Here is a 22396-nt window from a genome sequence, read left to right on the forward strand (position 1 = left end):
AAGGATCCATATTTATAATGTAAGAACCTAAGGCAAAATTTCGCTTTCGGGTTATTTTAGTGGATTGATGGATTGATAGCGACACCCATCAAAGTTAGCAGTATACCAAATACATTCTAGCCCTCAGTGCAATCATAGCGGCTCGCTGAGTCGACGGTCTGATGGCAAGCCTCATGGTTACAATTTTTACATTTGTACTTTTAACATTTTTTTACCTCTTTTAAGCAATTTTTGCTACGAACAATTCAAAATAATTATCAAACAACTAATTAATAGAAACATAGACGAAATCAAACTAAAATCAATGATTATCAATCAAGACAACTCTAACCCAGAAAAATGTGTAAAATCTGTGCAGATCAGAGGCAGTGGCTAATTGACCGAGGAAATGAGAATTGACAGAAAAGTTGAGATAAATGAAATTGATCTAAAGAAGTTAAACCAGTATTTAAAAATAAAAATAAAAAATTATTTAATTTAAAATTGATTAATTCTATGAAAAAATGTCATTTTGGGCCATTATAAATCCAACATGTCATAAAAATTTAACGACATGGCACTCCATTAGTCCCACTACAATTGATTCTTTTTTGTTGTGCCACCACAAATGATTGATTTCTATATTTACATTTACTCTCTTTTACTTATATTCTCATACTTTACTCTCATTTTATCTCTTTTATTTTTGTTTTCTATTTAATTCAATAAATATTATTATTTTAAATTCCATATTTAAAAGAAATCAACAATTTAATATAGGTTTGAAGGAAATAATTTAGTTAGTTGTTTTGAAATTGAGTGACCAACAAAAAAAATGACATAAGTTGGTGAAACGTTCATATTACCCCTAATTGAACCCTCAATATAAGGATAGTTCGGTCCAAAATTATTTTAGAGCATTAGCAATGGTGGTCGTCCCGCCGGCCGTGCCACCTCCATGCGGCTCGGTAGTAGGGACGGCGCCAATGCACGAGCCGCGCCAAAAAGGGGTGGGGAGGGGCGCCATGAGGTCGGCGGTCTTGTCGCCTATTGCGCGCCAACCGATATTTGATTTTTTTTTAATTTTAATGTATTATCTTTGCATTTTCTTATTTTTATGTGTCAATAATTTTGCAATCCTTATTATTTTAAATATTTGATGAAACACTAGCAAATTAAAATGGATTAAAATGGGAGGCTGTTGGAAAGAAGGTTGAGATGGCTGAACCATTATAAATGCTCTCAGGGGTGAATTTGGGATTTTGTATTTGATGTTCAAAGTTGAAACTGTTACTACTAACCAAACCCAACCCTTCCAGACTTCATTGTAAGGTTTTAACCCTCCCGAACTCAAAAACCCTCCAATGGCGGAAATCCCGCCAACTGAAACCCTAACCTCAGTGGAGCACCAGGATTCCACCGACCAGCCCAATCCATCGGTTAGCCCTCCGCCTCCATCCGCCGAAGGAATCAACCTTCCAGAGAAGCGCAAGCGTGAGGGTGAGCCCGAACCGGAACCCTCAGCCGACAAGGCGAAGCACCCGCTGTGGAAGACGAGCCTATGCTCCTACTTCAGGAGGTCTGGCGAATTGTGCAGCCACGGCGATACTTGCCGCTACGCTCACGGGGAGGACGAGCTCCGGCCGCGCCCCAACAACACTTGGGATCCCACCTCGGAGCGGGCTAAAAAGATGGCCAAAACTAATGACCAGGATAAAGCGGTTGAGGAGGGCGGCATAATGATGACGGAGGCGTTGGAGGAGGACGGGGAGGAGTCTTCTTCTGGTTTATCCAAATGTATCGTCAATTTGCCTATGAAGTGGAGTTCGGATAATTTTAGGTTTTTTCTGAACGAGCAGGTTAGGTTGCTATTATTGTCTCGATGCAATTGCATGAATTGAAAAATGATGATTTCTTAAGTTATTTACGAATTGGTTCTGCAAATCTACAATTGCTCTACTGAAAATCAAGAGATGCATCTTCTGCAATCTTCGTTGTTAATTTATATGCTTGAGTTCATTTGCAGTCCTTGATGCATATCACGAATCTGATAAAATTGTTGTAACAAGATATCGTGTTCAAATCGGCAAAGAAAAAGAAAGGAATGATAGTTGGTTTTGTTACTTTCGAAAGTGAAGAACAATCTAAGACTGCTGTGGAGGTACATCCGAATGTTCCTTCATAATTTATGAAAGTGTGAAATTTGCTTCTCATGTTCTTGTTGTTACAGAAACTGGATGGGAAAACTGTTGGAAATAATAGAACATTAAAGGTCTCAGATGTCATTCAAAGACCGTTTGAGAAAAACAATAAAGCTGCATTGCCTGAAAAGCCATCTCCAGATAATGATGATGAGAATGACAGTGTACTTCCTAGCGATTCAGCCTCAAAGGCTAGAAGTGCCCGTGATGCTGTGACTCCTCTTGCTCACATGTCCTATTCTGATCAGCTCGAGCACAAGAAAAACTCTTTGGCACAAATCCTCAAAAGACTAGTTAGTATTATCATACTCACTCGATATGTTTTGAGTTACATGGAAGACTTGTTTTCTCTTTTCAGTAATATTACTTTAAACCTTCTGCAGCCCACTAATAGGAGTTTCGGATTGTATTTATTGTTATAGACTCGAAATGCACGCAAGGCATGTCCAAATGGTATTTCACTTCCAGAATGGATCCTGAATGCTAGAGAAATAGGTCCTGTTCTTTTCTTGTCTCAAATAAAAGATTATGGTTTTGATAATTTTTGTAATAGCATCATGGTAGAATCTGACAGAGAGGACATTATTGATATTAATGTTATGACCTGTTTCATTGTATTTGAACTTCTATCACAGTCTCTCTTGCTTTAGACGTAAGGCATGATAGAGAGACAATGTGCAGATGGATCCTTGACCTAATATTTTTGCTGTCATTCAGGTGGTCTTCCATGCAAATTAGAGGGTATAATCGAATCACCCCTTGTTAATGGATACCGTAACAAGTGTGAATTCTCTGTTGGAAATTCTTTGCAAGGGAAGCACACAGTGGGCTTTTTACTTGGGAATTTCAGGTAGTCTGCTGTTAGTGAGCTATCATAATTACTACATTTTGTTCCCTCAACTTGAAATTATTTGGAAATTCTATATAGGGAAGGTGTGACAGCTGTTGAGGAACCCGTTGACTGCCCAAATGTTTCTAGAATTGCTTGTAAATATGCTGCTATCTTTCAAGAATTTCTGCAGCAGTCGTGCTTGCCCATATGGAACAGATTGAACAATAGTGGGTTCTGGCGTCAACTTACGGTATGTTTTTATACAAAAAGTACTGTGAATGTCAAGTGAGGTTGTTAATTGTGTTAGAATTGCTGAATTTGCTTCCACCTGTGATCCCCAAAAATGCCATCCTTTCATTCAAACATTACTCAATAGAAAACGAGTACCTTAGGTGACTGTTTATTGCCAATGTTTATATCTAGGTTCGAGAGGGTAGGAAACCTGGCCAGATTGATGCTGACAATTCCGAGACTAGTATTTCAGAGGTCATGCTCATGGTTCAGGTTCGTTCCCAGTGGCTGCCTTTCGAATTTCATAAATCCAACTGTCTTCCTACTGCTTGAGTGACTGATTGTTGTACATATTCTTCATTGACTGTATAAGAAGAAAACCTTCTAAGAAATCTGTTTTGGTAATTTGTTATGAAGAGACTTGATTGGTTGATTGACTAGTTCAGTGTATTTCCCGATATCTTGTGTGATGCAGGTTTGCACCCTGGGTTCTGATGAAGGGCAGGTAAAAGAGGAACTTCATCGGTTAGCACAAACTTTTTCTGCAGGATCTACTGCAGAATCTCCTCCATTACCTTTAACTACACTAGTGATTCAGGTAAAACCAGTAGCCCAAATTGATATTATGATTTGTGTATGATGATTCTCTTATCATATGTTTGACTGAGTTCAGGTTTCCATCTATAATTTTTCTTTGTTTTCCATGACATATTCTGCCATAAGGTAGGAGGGAGAAAATACATATGGTGCAACCTAGTGTATAGTAGCTTTGAGAAATTGGTAAAATAATAGTACAATTTTGTACTGTGGTGAGTCTAAGAGAACTTCTATTGAAAAGCTTTTCAGTTAGCATTTTCTTTCATAAATATTGAGATTATTGAAAGGTAGTCATTACATATCCTTGTCTCAGTTTCCACTGTTGTGTTTTGAACTAGGAATGTCAAATAGCTAATTAACTATAATATGAAGGTCAGGACAGTGCCTGATCCTGTTTGTGTTTTCTTTCAATCTCTTTATATTGTACTTCTTTGTTAGTTGCCTGGGATTTCCTCCCAAAAGTATCATTATCTGCACTGCAGTTTGTATACTAAATTCATCTTTGTTGGGTCAGTTCTGCACGTAATCATGTCTGACACCTTTTGCAGGATCATACAGGAATATCAAATGCTGCACCATCCGATGCCCCTTTGCGGTACATTTTTCTTCATAGAGGGGGTGATTGTGGACTGGAGATAGCTGATGATGTCGTAGAACCGAGAATTCATGATCACATAAGCAATCTCCGGTTCTCTATATCTCCATCTGCCTTCTTTCAGGTAAAATTTCTGGTTTTTTTTAATGATCAGGCCATCTTTTCTTCATACTTCATATAGTTTGGCCCTTCTTCTCCCTAAAGAAGAAATCAAGCGAAGAATGAAGATGACTAGTCTCTCTTTAACTCATTTGCTAATTCGTTTCTAATTTTTTGCAGGTTAACACCCTTGCAGCAGAGAGCTTGTATTCACTTGCTGGGGACTGGGCTGACCTGGGTCCTGACACTTTACTCTTTGATGTTTGTTGCGGGACTGGAACTATTGGTCTGACTTTAGCTCACCGTGTTGGCATGGTAATGCTTAAAATCCATTTTGAACATTTATTAATTGCATGTATTCCTCTAATTGGTGTTATATCTGCTAAGAAAGAAGATAGAACATTGAATTGGGAACATAGGTAAGCACTCCACTTTATTAATATGGTGCTGCAATTGTATTGGGTTTGGGTAATATTAAATTAGATCATCCCTTGTAGTCTTGTACTATCCTTTTGTTAGTCATTCAATGTGACAATTGATTTGGATTCCAATTTTAACAGGTCGTCGGTATTGAAATGAATGCTTCTGCAGTTTCAGATGCAGAAAGAAATGCAGAAGCCAATGGCATTAAAAACTGCAGATTTGTCTGTGGAAAGGTTGGGACTTATTTCCCTAATTTTTTCTTCCCTTTTCATTTCTAGTTCACCAATGTCTACTATGTCTATACTAACTGAGTAATGTGTATAATAGCCAAATCCTCTGTTCTAATGTTCCTTAATTTGTGACAAGGCTGAGGATGTTATTGGGTCGTTGATGAAAGAGTATCTATCTTTGCCTGAAAAGCAAGACGAAAACAGAGAGACATCTGAAAATAATGAGTCTGGAGTCAATTCCGCTGAAGAAAATATAAACTCTGTGGATGGTGTGGTTGTAGCTGAAAATAGCTCTGTTGTTAACCATGAGAATGGTCATGCTGTGAGTGGGTGTTCGAAAGATGAGGCTAAGTTGGAGAAGGATTCCACTCCACAAAGTAGTAGCAACCCAATGCGACAATTTAAAAATGTCGTTGCTATAGTGGATCCTCCACGTGTCGGACTTCATCCCACTGTAAGTGATCTTCAAGCATTTTTATGTATATGTAGTTCAGGAAAATGGTATCCATCTTCGAATTTTTAGACTATCCATAGGAATGAACCTTTCCATTCCGCTGCAAGCATATAACGAAATGTTGCATGCCTTTCTTATTTCTCCATTGTTCTTGCTATAAAGCTCTAGCTAATGTTCTTGACAATTATTCCTGTGAATGCAGGTAATCAAAGTTTTGAGGACACAGTCGCGTTTAAGGAGGCTCGTGTAAGTTTCTCCATCAATTATTTTCGTCAATCGAAATTGTTGGTCTCAGTTGTGTCCCTCAGTATAATTTGACTCCATTCTCTTTTATTCAGCTACATCTCCTGCAATCCTGATAGTCTGGTGGCAAACGCTATCGAGCTCTGCACGCCTTCACCCGATAAATCTGAGAAAGGAAATAATAAGAACAATCGGGGATGGAGAAATATGAGCGCAGCTGGTCTAGCCCGTCACAGATCCAAATCTATGCCTGAGTCCGAGCCATTCAAACCCGTGAAAGCGATGGCCGTCGATCTTTTCCCTCATACACCCCACTGCGAGCTGGTGATGCTGCTTGAGAGGTGAATAAGTTTAAACATGAGTTGATGAATCATCTACTTTTTTGGTATTCCATAGTTGCACATCTTGCTTGTTTTTCAGTTGAGTTATTACATTTTCTTTTAATTTACTAACGGAGCTGAGACTTCTTCAGAATTTGTTATACAAACTTACAGTTTGATCATAAATTATTATTGCTCCACAATTTGATTTTACAGGATAAATAAATCGAAACATTATGGTCTAATCGTGTAGTTATTCATAAAGCAGATTGTCCAATCTTTATGGTTTGCTTTGTTATGAATGGAGGAGTTAGAAACGCCTTTTTATGGACTAATATGCTTTTGCCACTATGTCTTGTCTTTTGATTTTGTCACGTAATTATTGTTTATAGTTATAATTATTTCTGGTCAATAATACCTGTATGATTGATTTCATCCCGCTTAAAATTTTCTTTCTAAAACCGTTTAATTAGAAGATTTAAATGAAATCTAATTAATTAAATTTCTTAATGAAGAGTGTGGTGGCATTGTGCAGGTGTGTGGTGTAGTATTTATTCCAAAAAAAAATTAAGCTGGAATGACTTATTCAGAAAGAAAACAAAATGTAATAGATACCCTAGAAGTGGTGGTTATCCATGACTCCTAGCTCAACTGGTTGAGAATGGAGGTAAGGATACCGCCCATCCAGGATGTCTTGAGGGATTAATTTCCCCTGTGGGCTTTTACAAGGCTTGTTGCCTTGTGGCTTGGCAAGCTGATGAGTCTTGACTCGTTCGGGACAGCGCTGGTCTACGGGCCTAACCCGGCGGAGGGTGGCTGGTCTACAAGCCTGACCAAGGCTAGTTCACGAGACCGAATCCGGCTGGAGGGAGGCTAGTTCACGAGCCACGAGGGTTGGGAAGGGCTAGTTAGCTTGACAAATGTATCACGAACTCAGGTGTGTGTGAAAAAAAAACCTACAAATGGTTGTTCGGTTCAGTTATCATTTAAACTGGGATGATACGACATGTTTTTTGCTTTTATTAGAAAATAATTAGTGTTCGACTTTGTGTAATGAAGAAAAGCAAAAGCTGAGGCGGAAAGGAGTACATCTTCATCAATACTTTTATATATAGTCTGCGGTGTTGGAGCCATGTGGTATTGCTAATAGTAACTACCAACCAACTTTATTATTGGTGCTACATTCCATCAGAAAAAAAGACCATATATTTTTTAAATCATTATTCACTATCAAATCAAATATTGGTCCCAACTTCTCATCAATAATTTATTTTACACCCGAATCATTGGTTATGCCTATCGAAATTTTACATTTATATTATCTACGTAAAATTTGATATTGATTATATGTAAACCTAATCAATCAACGTGATAATATTGATTATTTGTAAACCTAATCAATCAACGTGATATTGATTCCACCAATCTTCGACGATTAGCCAAGTTTATCTAAATTATTTTTTATATTGTCCACCAATTGTTCTTCACCATCTCATTCTCATTTTTCTCTTTTAGGAGGAGATGCATCATTGTGTGGTTGAGAATGACCGGTCAAATCAAAATTTTAATGTTCAAATTTGTACTTTTTCTACATGGCCGTTTAAATAATATGAGCCACAAATCATGTTAAAACTATGTATTTGGAGTCATCATCGTTTGTTCAAATTCATTAATCTTGATTTAATTTGTCACGTGCAATCAGTAAGCGTGCATGCATGTAAGTAAACTACTCCAATAGCAAAATTTAAACAAACGCAATATCTTACTTAGGGGTGGGTAGGTACGGTATACCTTACCGAAACCATCATACCGTATACCTTACCGAAAATTCGGTATGAGAAAAAACCATACCTTTACCTTACCAAAATTTTCGGTATACCTTATTTTCGGTATGACAAATTTCAATATTGATACTATACCTTATTTTCAGTATGTCATATCTAAATTCGGTATACCGTAATACCAGAGTTTTACGGTATATCGGACTACAGTACGACATACCAAACTATCATTGCTTTATAAATAATTCTAAATACAAACACAAATGAAAATAAAAATTTAAAAATACTTAGAAAACATGAAATTTAATCAAACTCAAACATATTCAATAAAAAAAACTGCAACAATTAAACTTCACGCAATCACACAACGTTCAATGATATTTGTTTGGAACTAATTTAACTAAAATCTTATATTTGTTTGAAACTAATTGATTCAACGATATCAAGTTTTCCTAATTGAGTTTATTTGATTTTATATTTACATGATTGCCCGACAACTATAATGAGACAAGATTTTATTTCTACATGTAAATATTTATTTGTGTGGTAAAAGTATGAATCTACTTGATATAATTTGGCATATATTGATATCGGTATATACCGTATTTTCGGTATACCCCGGTATACCTCGGTATATGAAAATTCATACCGTTACCGTACCGAAATAAATCGGTAAGGTATGATACCTTACCGAAAATTGCGGTATACCGAAAATCCGGTATTTTCGGTATTGTTTCGATATGGTAAGGGCGGTATTTCGGTATTTCGGTATTTTTACCCAGCTCTAATCTTACTCCTATTGTAGTAGTAGGCATAATATCTGACACGTGGAGTGGAGTAGGAGTTTTCTTATTTGAATCATTTGAAGTTTAAAATTAATATGAGAAACAAACAATGCCATTGACTCAAACCAAAAACAGTTGTTTATATATTCCCCTGAAAGAAAGGCTTGTAATTCTCATAGAAGGGAGTATACTACACTACAGCAATGTCGTCGCATACATAATTTGGACTTCTAAAGCCTTGTTTATTCTCATGCTAGTAATAAAATACACACAACCACAAAAATAGAGCCACGTGGACAATACAAAAGCACGAAAACGAAATAGAGAGTAGTGAAAATGTGAAATAATGCGGATGGGTTCAATGGGCTATTTTTTTTAATCCCATCATCACGTTCATACAATTATACTAAGGACTGTATTTTAATTTGGTGTATGAAATTCTTGATAATGATAAATACAAAATTTAACTAACATTTACAAAATTGAAATAAAAAAACATGCATCCATGAAAAATAGTCATGGTTTTTCTATTTTGGTCGTCCGCCGGAATGAGTATTTAGCTACTTATAGTAAGTTTTTCTTTTTAATGTGACAACTCTCATTTTTTACTAATAGATTAATTACTCTCTCATTCCATCAATGATCGTCTCATTTTGTTTCGTTCGTTAATCAATAAATATATAATTTACTTTAGTACTACTTTTTATTAATGGAACTCATTTTACCTAACTTTATTTCATTCACATTCCATTACAAAATTATGTTTAAAAGTATGAGTAACATTTCACTAATCTTTTTACTCCATTTTTTATTGCATTTTCTTAAAATTTGTGCCAATCAAATTTGACGTTGTAATTATGAATGGGGGATTAATATTTCTTTTATATCTCTTATACTATTTTGTATTAATATAAAAAGATTAGTTTGGTGGAAATAAAAAATGAATACTGATATATTTATTGGAAAGAAATACATGAATTTGAATAAAAAAAATGGCAGCAAAACGCAGAGTAGGCGGCAGCAGCAGGGAATGCATCCACTCTCTCTTCTTGTGCAGACGTGCGTAGTAAATACAGTGGCATCGTCCCAACACCTACCTTCTTCTCCATTTATATCTTCTGATTCCTCACAATTTATGTCTTTCTCTCCATAAAAGCTCGGATTCATTTCTCCAATTTCGTTTTTCGCATACCGAGATGATGAGCAGCGCTCAACCACAAGTTGCTGTTCCGATCGCCACTCACGTAAATTCGAATTCTAAATCTTCTTCTCCTTGCATTGGATCATTGATTCTCAATCATTATTTCTATATGCGTGCACCTCATATTCCGAATTCCTTCTGCCTTTTAAATTTCCGTTTTTGCGTCTATTTAGTTTCTTCAACTTCTATTCGTTAGCTGAACGATTACACTGCAATAAAATGCTAGTTTTTGACAAACTTCTCTCCTTTTTTCATGCTTTCTTAAAAATATGCATTTTTGTGGAGTAGTTAACTTCATTATTCACTTTACGAAGCTACTTGTTGCTTTTAGCTTTTATACTAATTCAAGCTTTATTCTCAGATGGAAAATCCTTCAGAAATGATGGAAGAAACCTCGCAGGGCAAGGGCAAGGGCAAGCAATGGAGGAAACCAAATCTTTTCCTGGAGATACCTACCAGAGCAGCCGACGAGTCTCCTCCAGAAGTCGTGCAAATAAACATGCCTCCGACTCCAATTCCGACTCCCAAGAGAGTGAACTTCCTTTTAACGTCTGATTTTAATGATTCATTGCCAAATGAATCTTCTGAACCCTCCTCAGCCAGAGGGAAACCCTCTATCATGAGTTTTATGCCAAAGTTGGGCTTCAAACACTGGGGTTCGAATTCGGATGTGGACAAGGCTGTCAATGTTGATTCGAGCTCCTCTACTGTTGCTACACAAGATAAGCTATCAATTTCGCGTTCATGGTCGCTCACCAAGATTTTCACACCAAGGATTAAGAGGGCATCATCCATGCCTGTACCTGAGGTCCAAAATCAAAATTTGGAGAGTATTCATGGAGGAAGTGTTAACAGTCATCTCACAGTTGAGGTAACCTCGTTAGATATCGTCCAGTAGTTTTAATAAAACTCTGCTTCGTGGCCTACTTATCTGGTAATGGTATGGACTTGTTGGCTGCTTGAGATTGGTGAGTGTACCTAACATATTTTTGTTGGTTGTCTGGTTTTGTAGATAAAAGAAGTTGGACACATGTCTCGTTCGCATTCTCTTCCTGTCATCAACAAGGAAAATGGGATTCCGAAACTGAACTCTTTCTTTCGTGTGATCCCCTCAACACCCAAAGTGAAGAATGCGGAGTCTGAGGTGTCTGTGGCTTCAACAGGAAAAAATGATGGTAATCATAAAATAATCTAATTAAGGTGCTGCATCCATCTTATTTCTACTTCATTTAAGGCGTATGCATATGAAGTTACGGCTATTTTCAGAGAATAACGAAGCTGGTGGAGAAGACATACCAGAAGAGGAAGCTGTGTGTCGAATTTGTTTGGTTGAGCTATGTGAAGATGGAGAGACTTTTAAGCTGGAGTGTGGCTGCAAAGGCAAACTTTCTTTGGCTCATCGAGAATGTGCAGTTAAATGGTTTTCCATCAAAGGCAACAAGACATGTGAAGTCTGCAAGCAAGAAGTTCTTAATCTACCAGTCACACTTTTACGCGTCCAAAGCTCTGTAACTAGGGCAACAGATTTAAGAGAACTAGAGTTCAATGGACACAGGCAAGTGGCCAACTATATATCTGAAGCTAAAGTTATGTCATTTGGTCTCAAAATAATCGAATATGAGTACAGAGTACCCCATATTATGCTGTTTCTGCTTAACTTCCCACTACACGAAATTATCAAATGAAACTATGGCCAGGGGCGGGTGCAAAAAAAAATTGTATAGGGTCTAATTTTAGCAAATTTAAATTGAAAGTATATTTTTGAGTGATTTAGATTGTTAATAGGGACTTTTGCTTAAAATTTTACTCAAAATTTTAAATAAATTTATTAAAAAATATAGTATTAAAAAAATGAGTTTATTAGGGGGTTAAGCCCCTCGTGTCTTCTTCTTGGGTCCGCCCATGACTATGGCTGACATTCAAAATGTGTAGAGTTGGGAGGGGATCTATAAATCTGCACAGTTGAGCACATAAATAGACATATAAAGAGCATTGAAAACCTATGAGAAATGTGATTTGACCATTTTCCTTCCTTTCCTGCATCTGAGAGATACTGCATATCACACACATTTTGTTTGGCTTACTGCCTTGTATAAGCAACGAACACCTAATAGGTTATCTTTGTGTAACCACGCCTGTTTTGTTTCTTCAATGCAGAATTTGGCAGGAATTGCCTATTCTTGTCATTGTTGGTATGCTAGCCTACTTCTGTTTTCTCGAGCAGCTACTGGTAAGGTCGCGTGGAATCTATTTTCTGGAGACCAAGCACAGCGTATAATTCACTATTAACTAAGTTTGTTTATGATGCAGGTTAAGAACTTGAAGTCCAGTGCAATTGCTATATCACTTCCAGTTTCTTGTGTGCTTGGCCTCCTCTCATCCATGACATCTTCAGCTATGGGTATGTTCTAATTCTCAGTCAAAAAAGAGAGTAATGCTGGGGTGCTGCTAATTATTAAAAGCTAATTATCAAACCTCGGCCAGAAAGAGCTAAGCATTCTTTGATATCTTGCAGTGAAGAGAAGATTTGTGTGGGCATATGCATCATGCCAGTTCATTCTTGTTGTCCTCTTTGCTCATATATTCTACAACGTGGTAAGAAATTCATTTTCGTGATGCAGATTTTGCATTCTATGGCTTGAACCAGTCTTGAACAGGTTTTAGGCTATATCTCTTGATTTCTTGCGACCTGAGATATGCAATGTTATATGAGTGTAGATTCATGTGCAACCTGTTGTATCGATCCTTCTATCCACATTTTCTGGATTCGGCGTGGCGATGAGTGGAGCTTCTGTTATCGTGGAGATCATCAGATGGAGAGAACGACGTAGGGCTACCACATTCTAGACCGCCTCATTTCTAGGTCTCGTGCTCCGGAACGAGGATTAACGGTTGCAGCTGAAAATGGATGTTTCATAGAGTATGATACCTAGGAATTAGGCCATGAAAAAAGCTTTTAGTAATGAAATGTATATCTATTTTGTTCAGATTAGGATACCCCTTCAACTCTCAACTGGGCAGGTGGAGATAGTTTGGAAGATATATGGAACGATCAAATGCTTGTTGTTTGAATTTGGAACTTAGAATTGAAACACCCCATTGCTCGGCATAAATACTGCCCTCAATTGTTGATGAATTCTTGTTATCTATTTCGTTATAAATTGGGAAATGAAGGGATTGAGCTTCCTAATGGAGTAGTTTACCAAAGTATTAAAGGCTTTATTGACCCAAACTATCATCGAAATTCGAAACTCAGCGGGAGGAAATTCCATATCCATCCGTGAATTTAATTTTGCAATACATACTCCCTAGGTCCCCTATAAAATGATTCATTTGTATTTTTGAGATGTACCAAAATACACATTCTTAAATGGAAAATTATATTTTATTTCTATTATATTCTTCTCTATTCACTCTACTAACAACATTATTATTTCTATTACATTCTCTATTCATTCAACTAATAAAATAAAGAAACTACTCCAGTATTTAATACTATACTATACGAGTTAAATGAGAATGGGCCTCGGAACAGCCCAACAACAAATAGAACATTTTCATTTTCTCTGAGCCTTTTTAATTGTTTAGAAATAAACAAAGATCACACATCCAACTCCGCCTCCCTCCCTGCGTCGTCTACTACAGCTACAGAAGCTTCTGTAAATTTAGCAGGAAAACATAATTTAGTGTGTGAGGGAGAGCAAGGGAGCTCAGCTCTTAAAGGAAGGAGAAGGAAATAAGGAATGAAGATAGAACAAGTGCAATCAACCACAAAGAAACAGAGAATCGCAACTCACACTCACATTAAAGGCCTTGGCCTCCAGGTTAACTTTTTCAATATTATGCTTAACTAGGCCTTCTTTCCTTTGTCAATACTGTTATGTTTACACAAATTTACAAGTTTCTGCTTTTTACGGTTTTGGGGGTTTAAGCTTTAGGGTTTTTCTCTGGGTTTGTTCCTCCCACAATTTTTAGCGCTGTATTAGCTTTACACCATTTAATTTTTATGGTTTTTCTTTACATAGTAACGTTTTGGTTTATCTGGTTCAGTGTCATCTGAAACTCTTGTTTTCATTATCTGATTTTATTGTGTTGCCCTGTTAATTTATGTTGGCAGCCCGATGGAAAAGCATTGCCTTTGGCTGCTGGGTTTGTGGGTCAGGATTCCGCAAGGGAAGCTGGTGGCCTTGTGGTAGATATGATTCGGCAGAAGAAGATGGCTGGCCGTGCCCTCTTACTAGCTGGTCCTCCTGGCACTGGAAAGACTGCGCTTGCTCTTGGAATTTCCCAAGAACTTGGTAGCAAGGTGTGTATATCTGCTCCTGTCTCCTGTATTCCTTTAATCTTATATAGATCGAACTTGAAATCTGAAATTCTCAAACTAGGGCTTCACAAGCAAAAGGAAATTCTCTATCTATGTGGCCTGATACTGTGCTCTCACTCGTCTTTCCTATCTTCTTTTGTTTGCATTTAATGCTTTCCTCGAATTTAGTTCCCTCTCTGCCCTTTATACATGCATTGGACATGAAAAATTTCTGCAACCTGCCATTGCTCTTCGATGAGAACATACTATTTCAGAGATTATATGCCAATCGGGGTTGTCTAAGCGTAGTGAACTTATGTTTTACTTGTTTAGTTGTCTTTTATTTGGCATGTTCTACAAATCTAGTGTCAGTGTGTCATGCATTGTAAATACTAGTACTCTCTAACGGTCTCTGTTTGATGTATGGCATATTACTTGTCTTCTGAAATGCAGGTTCCATTTTGCCCGATGGTTGGATCAGAGGTATATTCATCAGAAGTAAAGAAGACGGAGGTTCTAATGGAAAACTTTCGGCGGGCTATCGGTCTCCGCATTAAAGAAAACAAGGAAGTTTACGAAGGAGAGGCAAGTCTCATGTTATGAGAAAAGAATGTTGAAAGAAGTCGCAGCTATTTTGCAACTTTTGCTTTTTTGATTGCTAACTTTTATATATTGCAGGTTACCGAACTATCTCCCGAAGAAACTGAAAGTGTGACTGGTGGTTATGGTAAAAGTATCAGCCATGTTATAATTGGATTGAAGACTGTAAAAGGAACCAAACAATTGAAGTTGGATCCGACAATATATGATGCCTTGATTAAGGAAAAGGTTTGTCTCAGTCTCAGATAAACCTATCCTCACTTGTTCTTTCTTTTAATAATCATGCCAATTTTCACATATTGTTTAGTGCCTAGAGATGCTATATCTTCGTACTAATCTGCTAGGGCAGTATAATGATTCTAAAAGATGTTGTATGAATGATAAACCTTTCATGACAGTAACACATCCTTTTCATTTATTATGAATATCTCTCTGGCGTTAATTAATTCAGCTGCAAGGTCTGTGTCTCGAACTGCAGGTAGCTGTTGGTGATGTTATATACATTGAAGCAAATAGTGGAGCTGTTAAAAGGGTTGGAAGGAGTGATGCTTTTGCTACTGAGTTTGATCTCGAGGCAGAAGAATATGTGCCACTCCCTAAAGGAGAAGTTCATAAAAAGAAGGAGATAGTGCAGGTTTGTTACCCTGCCGAGCAAAGTTATTTATAGCTATTATATACTAGAAAAAGTGATGCACTACCAGTGTTATCAATCTCGTATGGCGGCTTATGGCGGTTCGCCTAAAAACCGCCACAGGGATATGGCGTATTAGTATGGCGGATATGACGGTCAATAATTAAATAAATAAAATAATACTTATTATTTATACATAATTCAAAAATTGGAAAATAAGAAAAATATAACATCTAAAACTCTTAAAACAATTAATAAAGCATAAAATACAGCTCTAACATACATGTTTCTTGCATAATGCCTCATTCCTAAATGCAGTACACATGCAATGTTGTCAAATGGCGGATATGGCGGTGCTATGGCAGCGCCATGTTGCTATGGCATTTCCACCACAGAACGCCATGCCATAGCGCCATGGCGCCGCCATATCCGCTATTTGATAACATTGTGCACTACTACGGAAATTATAAGTAAAACTTTAGAAGTACCATTCCTCATGTTCGTTTGCCTAAGTTTGTATACTTCCCGGTCCTGTTATCTGTTGAAGTCACAACCTAAAACTTGGTTAGGTTGTCCTTGTGCTGATCTCATCATCTTCTTGTCCTGAATTTGAGTGGAAGTTTTGTTAAACCATGTCTTGTACATGTTAAGAGTATCATGCTTCTGGCAAGTGTGCTGATTGTGTGATAGGTCATTAGCATTTAAAGTACGGAGATTGGTTGATGCTGCAGGTACTTGTTGTGTTCTTGGCATTATGGAGCTTCTAGACTTAACTTTTCTAATATCTAGACTTTTGGTTTGATCCCGTCTTTAATGTTAGCAGTAGTCTCTGATTCCGAGTGGAAATGTATGAACATCTCAAGTTGGTTTTGCTTGATGAATTATGATGCATTGAGGCTCTATGTGGTTTGATCATGAACGTTTGAGTTATGTTTTTTGTTTAGTAAAGTGATAAAAATTAATTTGTGTACATATGTTCTTTTAAGGATGTTACATTGCACGATCTTGATGCTGCAAATGCACGGCCCCAAGGAGGCCAAGATATATTGTCTCTGATGGGTCAGATGATGAAACCTAGGAAAACTGAAATCACTGACAAGCTGCGGCAAGAAATAAACAAGGTGTGTCTTAAAAGCCATTGCATGGTATTTGTAGCTTCTTAGGCCCTATATTTTGAAGCTGATTATTTATTTATGTTCATAATTCCAGGTTGTCAACCGGTATATAGATGAAGGTGTTGCAGAGCTTGTTCCTGGTGTCTTGTTTATTGATGAGGTGCTTAATTTGCATATATGTGTTTCTTTTTTTGTTAAATTTATTTTTAGTTTATTTCTTAACCTTGACTCTATGCCTCCTTCTTTGGCTAACTGTTCAAAACAACTCAGGTTCATATGCTGGATATGGAGTGCTTTTCTTATTTAAATCGTGCTTTAGAAAGTTCGCTATCTCCCATTGTGATCTTTGCCACAAATCGAGGAATTTGTAGTGTCAGGTATGCAGATGAAGTGTTATATATATTTGTAAAAGTCGGGTTTTCTGATAAACATGGGTCAAGTTTGCTACTATTTCTTTAAATTTGTAATATCCTTTACATATTGTGAACTGTATCCAAGACTCATAGTCTTCATAGGTTCCTGCTTTTGAGCATATTTTGCTTTAAAGGATTATATTGTAGAATGTAGATTTCATTCCTGCTTTCTCAACAGCTAATTTGTATGTCAAAGCTAAGATCATAACATTGCTTGGCAGAGGAACAGACATGACTAGTCCTCATGGTATACCAGTTGACTTGTTGGATCGGTTGGCTATCATAAGAACCGAAACCTATGGCCCCGCCGAGATGATACAGGTTAATCTCACAAAAAACTATTCTGCAGTGGTGCTGAATGCTCAATGTCTTGTATTGCTGCTTATATTAAATTGCTGATTCTGTGATATAGATATTAGCTATCCGAGCACAAGTTGAGGAACTCCAAATAGACGAGGAAAGCCTTGCTTATCTTGGAGAGATTGGACAGCAATCATCATTGAGGTTCTTTTGTCTTTTCTCATCATCTTTTATCGCTATCCACATCGCTGCATTCGAGTGTTAATTAGATCTAACGCTGGCTCAAAAATGTGTCGCCAGACATGCCGTCCAGTTGCTATCTCCTTCCAGCATCGTTGCTAAGATGAATGGCCGTGATATTATTTGCAAGGTACGATGATATGTTTAACTTGACTTTGGAAAATGTTACCATCAACGATTATGAGGAAATAATCGCTTGGTGTACGTTGTTGCAGGCGGATCTTGAAGAAGTGAATTCTCTCTACCTGGATGCCAAATCTTCAGCAAAGCTTCTTCAAGAGCAGCAGGACCGATACATCTCGTGAGGAACTTGCTGAAGCGAGAATGTTTCCACCGTCGCCCCTCGTCTAATATCTATGCCGTCTCACGGACCAGGACATCCTTGAATCTTTCTGGTTGTGTTGTTCTGTCACGCATTGATTCAGATGTGAATTCTTGTCTAGGAAATTCACTCAAATTGTTGGCACATTCGGATTAGTTTTTCCAATAGTCTGTCGATTATTTGGTGCTCCTTTTGAGGTTCTGTATTTTATGTCGATGGAAATTTGCATGTGTGGATTGAGGCGACAAATGAGTTTTCGAATACTATAGTAATGAATATAGGATTGGATTGGATTGAAATAAAAGATGTCGTAACTAAAAAATTGTGAATATATTTCATATTAAACAATAGAAGAAAATATGTGGTAATTTGTAACGCTCTAATTGCTTAATATTGTAATTTCCTTTCCGTGCAATTTTTGCGTTTATATAGCGAAATCTACCTTTACTGAACACGCGGTTATCACTTCACACACTTCACACACACACAGGCGGTGAGTGATGGAAGCTATGGGAGACGGGGAAGGTTGCAATATAGTGATGGAAGTTTTGGGAGACGGTGAAGGCTGGAAGAGGAAGAAGCTTGATGTAGAAGATTACCTCGATTTCATTGACGACCGCGATCTGCCTCTCACCGTTCGTCAACTTCGCGAGGTGAGACCGCGCCTCTTTCTCGTCATTGTTTCATTTTTTACATAAATCACTGTCACTGTTCCTCAGTCGTGTTGATTTTTACATTTCTCTTTTCACCGATCCTGAATCTGTTGAGTTCAATCTTAAATCCGATCTGGATTTGATTTTAGTTCTGCATTTGCTTTTAATTTCTTCATCAGTCAGATCTACCGAGATTTTGGGGCTGAATCTACTCGCATTTTCTTTGGCAGGTCATTAGCATGCATGGGTTCAAAAAGATCGAAGCTCCAAAGGCACGACTACTACACTAAGTTCTCCCTATCACCTCTTTAAATTGGTAGTGTTTTGTTTTGTTTTGTTTTGTTTTTACGATTTGGAATGTGATTCAGGCGATTCTGATGGAAATGGTTTCAACAATGGAGTTGATGGATCTCCAGCGGTCGAGCCTGCTAGACGGCGTATCAGGAGATGCAAGCTTAACCCTGAAGGAAGTGAAAGACGACCTCAAATCTCTCAGCTGGCAGGACTGCCACGTCACATCTATTCTCACCTACGGCGCCGGCGTTGCTTCCCAATCCTCCGCCGGCGTCTCACTGAAGCGGAGAAGGGCGAGAAGGAAGGTGGCTAAAGTTGCTATTGAGGATTCTGCCGCTTCTACTACTGGTACTAGTATTGTAGCTGAGAGTACCACCGTTCAGTCGGAAACCTAGTTCCTCAGGCTATTTGTCCACCGGAAGGTAAAGTCGATTATGTAGGCTGAAAATTACTATTAATATGTTAATTGTGGTTTTTATTATATGCATATTAAAAGTTTCTATATAAAAAATATTATTTGACTGGTTGGTTTAATCATGCAAATGAAAAAGTACTAGTATTGCTACTACTTAGAACTTAGAGCATCTCTAAGGGAAAGCTATATTTCTTATTTATCTTTTCAAAAAATATTATTATACCTTTTTAAAAAGTAATGAGCTTTAAGGAAAGAATGTAAATTAAAAAAATAAATAAAATAACTAATTTTATACTTTTTCTATTAAGAAGTTAAAAAGTAATGAACTTGGAAAGAATGTAAATTAAAAAAGCAAAAAATAATTAACTTTATATCTTTTCTATTAAGAAGAGGTAAAGATACAATATACTCAAAATGAAAGAAGGTATAATATCTCCTCAAATACCTTATTTACCTCCTTCCTTGGAGAGATGCTCTTAGCGAACAATTAATCGCGGTTTATTTCTAAACACAGTGAAACCGAACTTGTTCACTTTTCCAGTTGCTAGTCGCTACTTTTCTCAAATAAATTATGAACGGGTTATTCATAATAAAAACTAAATAGCTTTGCTAAATGTTAATAGGGCAAGTGGTCAATACTCAATACCTTGACGGCTTGACCAAACACAAAAAAAAAAAGAATAACATTTGAAAAAAAATCAGTTCTTTATCAAAACAATAATGTCTAATTAATATTTATATACTATTTGTACACAAACACTAATTTCACGTACTACACGTCTTTCTCGTGGCCGTCATAATCCAAATCCTTTGCATCTACAATTATTTTTATTGAAAAATGCCAACTACTGAAAAATGTGCATAATCTATCTTATTTGAAAGTACTGCTACCAAATCAATTTCTCCGCCAACGAAATATAATATTGATAATGTACGAAAAAATATTTTTATTAATATAAAACTTCTAAAGTAAAAGAAAATTAGGAAAAATGGTTAAAATTTAATGTATTATGTGTATAGAATTAGATTACTCGTGGTAAATACCAAAATGAAAAAAATAAGAGTTATGTAAATTTCAGTCATTGAAATTTGAGTAAAAATATTTGCAAGTGAAGGCTATGATAATTGATGGTCAATAGTCTTACTTACTTAATGCATATCAAAGGCAGAAGTCAAAAACGGCGTTCATTTAATAGTAATATTAGTAAAACTTCTAAATGAGGCGTTAATTAATCAGTTTTTGTCAATTTTAAATGCGCCGGCAAGCATGAGTTACATTTAAATAATCTTTAATTGGATAGTCTAGCCCCACATATTCTACAATGTAGACTCGTCCAATTTTTACCACCATTTCTTTTTTTAATTTTCAGATTTATAATTAAACAGCATTAGTTAATAATCTCATAAGCGTATAACAGACCTGTGAGATTCCAAAGTACTCACAAGATTATAAAGAGCAAAAATAAATTAAATATATCTACCTTTTCCCATGATTCCACGACTTTCAATATTTGTTAGGTTTCATAAATTTATTTTGGAAGTATTTATAGGTGGTTGATAAATATGTTGTATATAAATACTGTTTTAAAAACCGAACTATAGTGAATCGATGGAGCTATCGATTCGTGATTCAACTGGTCGGATTGAGACCATCCATAAGATCGAATATTAAATAATTATTTGTTATCAAAATATCTTAACAACAAATTAAAAGTAAGAAGAAAAGAATGTTCAAGTGATTTTTATGCTAAAATCAGATTGAATAAGGTACTCCACTTAATCATCCAAGCCCCCTAGCTCAAGTGGTTGAGAATGGTGGCAAGGATATGGCACCATTCTGGAGGTCTTGAGTTCGACTCTTGGATGGCCCGACTTTGGGATTAATTTCCCTCTTGAGTTCGACTCCTGGACATTGGCTAGTTCACGCCCGAACCCGTCAGAGGGAAGCTAAAGTATAACAAGTTTAAAACATTGTGGATAACTATATCTCTATATGAATGTTATTTCATCAGTCTTATGTTACTCGCATTTTTCTATTTCGGCTCATCCCAACTACTTACGCTATTTCTATTTTAAGTAAGTAATAGGGTATTTAATACTTAATATATTAAAATTAATTAAGTGACTCTCACTATATTTAGAAAATTAATTTAATTATACTAAAAAATCAACCACAAATTATATACGACCTAAAATAAAAAGTGCTAATATGAATGGAGGGAGTATGAAATAGGTAAATCATAAGATAGTCAAGGTTACTTAGTCTTTTTTATTGTTTTACGTATTTAAATGTAGTATGGTTAATAATCCATTTGCAACTTTTACAAGCTAGTATCATAAAAAAAACATTTGTTGATTTCCAATTCTTCTGACCTAGATTATGCGTAGGCGGATATGAGAATAAATCATTTAATAAGCCTAATGAATATAGATGCATTCCGAAAATTTGTAGCATATTGATAGGATGATAGAAGCATAGACATTGCCAAACAAGTGAACAGAAAATTAAATATCACCTAATTTATCAAAATCAGCAGTATTTTATAAATTGCACAAACATTTGACTCGAAAGCATACCAAATTTGAATTCCAAACTTCGACCCAATTCAGAGGAAAATAACAATACACTACTCTTTAAAACGTCCATCAATTATTGACTTATTATTTTAGTTGTTTAATTCTTGACTAGAACATCTCTGACTTCAACAATTCTCTAAAAATAATGTGTAAAACGAATGCAATTGAATTTATTTATTTAATACAACAGTATACATATGCATTATTCATTTAAACCAATTAATTTTATGGAGTGACACGTGGTCGCCACAATTGTTGCAAAAGGAATCAGCCACTGCCATGAAATTTTTAATATTTGCAATCAAGTCCTTAAATTTTATACCAATCTATTGTAATGCTTTCGTAAATTCTATAATTTCTAGCTGTTATCTGAATTCCACTACTAATTTCTAACATAATTAATGTTAATTAGTGAAATACCTCCGGTATTTTTGGTTGTTCAAAAGTTAATAAAGATTAAATTAGAGGGGCTGAAAAGCAATATTTTGAAACTCAAAACATTTGTCAGTTGGAAAAACTAGAAAAAAATATTAATGGCTACCAGAATATGTAAATGACGATG

At 36.3% G+C, this 22396-nt stretch overlaps 4 protein-coding genes across 6 annotated transcripts; all 4 read left to right on the forward strand.

Annotated features, from left to right (window-relative positions):
• Nucleotides 1-1281: 1281 nt before the first annotated feature.
• LOC121743150 (zinc finger CCCH domain-containing protein 24-like) lies at nucleotides 1282-7337 on the forward strand. 3 transcript variants are annotated; one of them, XM_042136369.1, is made up of 15 exons: nucleotides 1699-1838; nucleotides 2006-2140; nucleotides 2210-2473; nucleotides 2603-2675; nucleotides 2898-3030; nucleotides 3109-3262; nucleotides 3436-3516; nucleotides 3719-3841; nucleotides 4389-4559; nucleotides 4715-4849; nucleotides 5095-5190; nucleotides 5324-5641; nucleotides 5844-5887; nucleotides 5980-6225; nucleotides 6740-7337. In XM_042136369.1, exons 2-15 carry the CDS (start codon nucleotides 2084-2086, stop codon nucleotides 6750-6752), a joined length of 1908 nt encoding a protein of 635 aa, XP_041992303.1. In that variant the 5' UTR covers nucleotides 1699-1838; nucleotides 2006-2083; the 3' UTR covers nucleotides 6753-7337. The 3 variants fall into 3 exon arrangements, with proteins under 3 accessions (XP_041992301.1, XP_041992302.1, XP_041992303.1); XM_042136367.1 differs by lacking the exon at nucleotides 2006-2140 and having other exon boundaries at nucleotides 1282-1838; XM_042136368.1 differs by lacking the exons at nucleotides 2006-2140; nucleotides 6740-7337 and having other exon boundaries at nucleotides 1282-1838; nucleotides 5980-6449.
• Nucleotides 7338-9749: 2412 nt separating this feature from the next.
• LOC121746206 lies at nucleotides 9750-13161 on the forward strand. The gene is made up of 8 exons (XM_042140131.1): nucleotides 9750-10014; nucleotides 10333-10842; nucleotides 10984-11146; nucleotides 11238-11526; nucleotides 12129-12201; nucleotides 12282-12372; nucleotides 12487-12566; nucleotides 12690-13161. The coding sequence occupies exons 1-8, from the start codon at nucleotides 9967-9969 to the stop codon at nucleotides 12816-12818; spliced, it is 1383 nt and encodes a 460-aa protein (XP_041996065.1). The 5' UTR covers nucleotides 9750-9966; the 3' UTR covers nucleotides 12819-13161.
• Nucleotides 13162-13572: 411 nt separating this feature from the next.
• LOC121742979 (ruvB-like protein 1) lies at nucleotides 13573-18084 on the forward strand. Its single transcript, XM_042136141.1, has 12 exons — nucleotides 13573-13795; nucleotides 14089-14277; nucleotides 14728-14859; nucleotides 14953-15102; nucleotides 15353-15508; nucleotides 16492-16626; nucleotides 16715-16780; nucleotides 16891-16997; nucleotides 17255-17354; nucleotides 17446-17537; nucleotides 17634-17703; nucleotides 17789-18084. The coding sequence occupies exons 1-12, from the start codon at nucleotides 13715-13717 to the stop codon at nucleotides 17876-17878; spliced, it is 1368 nt and encodes a 455-aa protein (XP_041992075.1). The 5' UTR covers nucleotides 13573-13714; the 3' UTR covers nucleotides 17879-18084.
• A 256-nt stretch (nucleotides 18085-18340) lies between these two features.
• Nucleotides 18341-19376, forward strand: LOC121742980. The gene is made up of 3 exons (XM_042136142.1): nucleotides 18341-18548; nucleotides 18779-18820; nucleotides 18917-19376. Exons 1-3 carry the CDS (start codon nucleotides 18396-18398, stop codon nucleotides 19235-19237), a joined length of 516 nt encoding a protein of 171 aa, XP_041992076.1. The 5' UTR covers nucleotides 18341-18395; the 3' UTR covers nucleotides 19238-19376.
• Nucleotides 19377-22396: the final 3020 nt, after the last annotated feature.

This window comes from Salvia splendens, chromosome 8 (assembly GCF_004379255.2).
Source record: "Salvia splendens isolate huo1 chromosome 8, SspV2, whole genome shotgun sequence".
Lineage (NCBI taxonomy): Eukaryota > Viridiplantae > Streptophyta > Magnoliopsida > Lamiales > Lamiaceae > Salvia > Salvia splendens.

Bases quoted from the DNA above. Each gene is read 5' to 3' on its own strand.
- LOC121742979 (XM_042136141.1), top strand. From the start codon at position 13,715: ATGAAGATAGAACAAGTGCAATCAACCACAAAGAAACAGAGAATCGCA. The intron at 17,355-17,445 runs GTTAATCTCACA...TCTGTGATATAG, and splicing joins GCCCCGCCGAGATGATACAG to ATATTAGCTATCCGAGCACA. The intron at 17,704-17,788 runs GTACGATGATAT...ACGTTGTTGCAG, and splicing joins GCCGTGATATTATTTGCAAG to GCGGATCTTGAAGAAGTGAA.
- LOC121743150 (XM_042136367.1), top strand. From the start codon at position 1,344: ATGGCGGAAATCCCGCCAACTGAAACCCTAACCTCAGTGGAGCACCAG. The intron at 3,517-3,718 runs GTTCGTTCCCAG...TGTGTGATGCAG, and splicing joins AGGTCATGCTCATGGTTCAG to GTTTGCACCCTGGGTTCTGA. The intron at 5,642-5,843 runs GTAAGTGATCTT...CTGTGAATGCAG, and splicing joins GTGTCGGACTTCATCCCACT to GTAATCAAAGTTTTGAGGAC.
- LOC121746206 (XM_042140131.1), top strand. From the start codon at position 9,967: ATGATGAGCAGCGCTCAACCACAAGTTGCTGTTCCGATCGCCACTCAC. The intron at 11,147-11,237 runs GTAATCATAAAA...GGCTATTTTCAG, and splicing joins TTCAACAGGAAAAAATGATG to AGAATAACGAAGCTGGTGGA. The intron at 11,527-12,128 runs GCAAGTGGCCAA...TCTTCAATGCAG, and splicing joins CTAGAGTTCAATGGACACAG to AATTTGGCAGGAATTGCCTA.
- LOC121742980 (XM_042136142.1), top strand. From the start codon at position 18,396: ATGGAAGCTATGGGAGACGGGGAAGGTTGCAATATAGTGATGGAAGTT. The intron at 18,549-18,778 runs GTGAGACCGCGC...TTTCTTTGGCAG, and splicing joins CCGTTCGTCAACTTCGCGAG to GTCATTAGCATGCATGGGTT. The intron at 18,821-18,916 runs GCACGACTACTA...AATGTGATTCAG, and splicing joins AAAAGATCGAAGCTCCAAAG to GCGATTCTGATGGAAATGGT.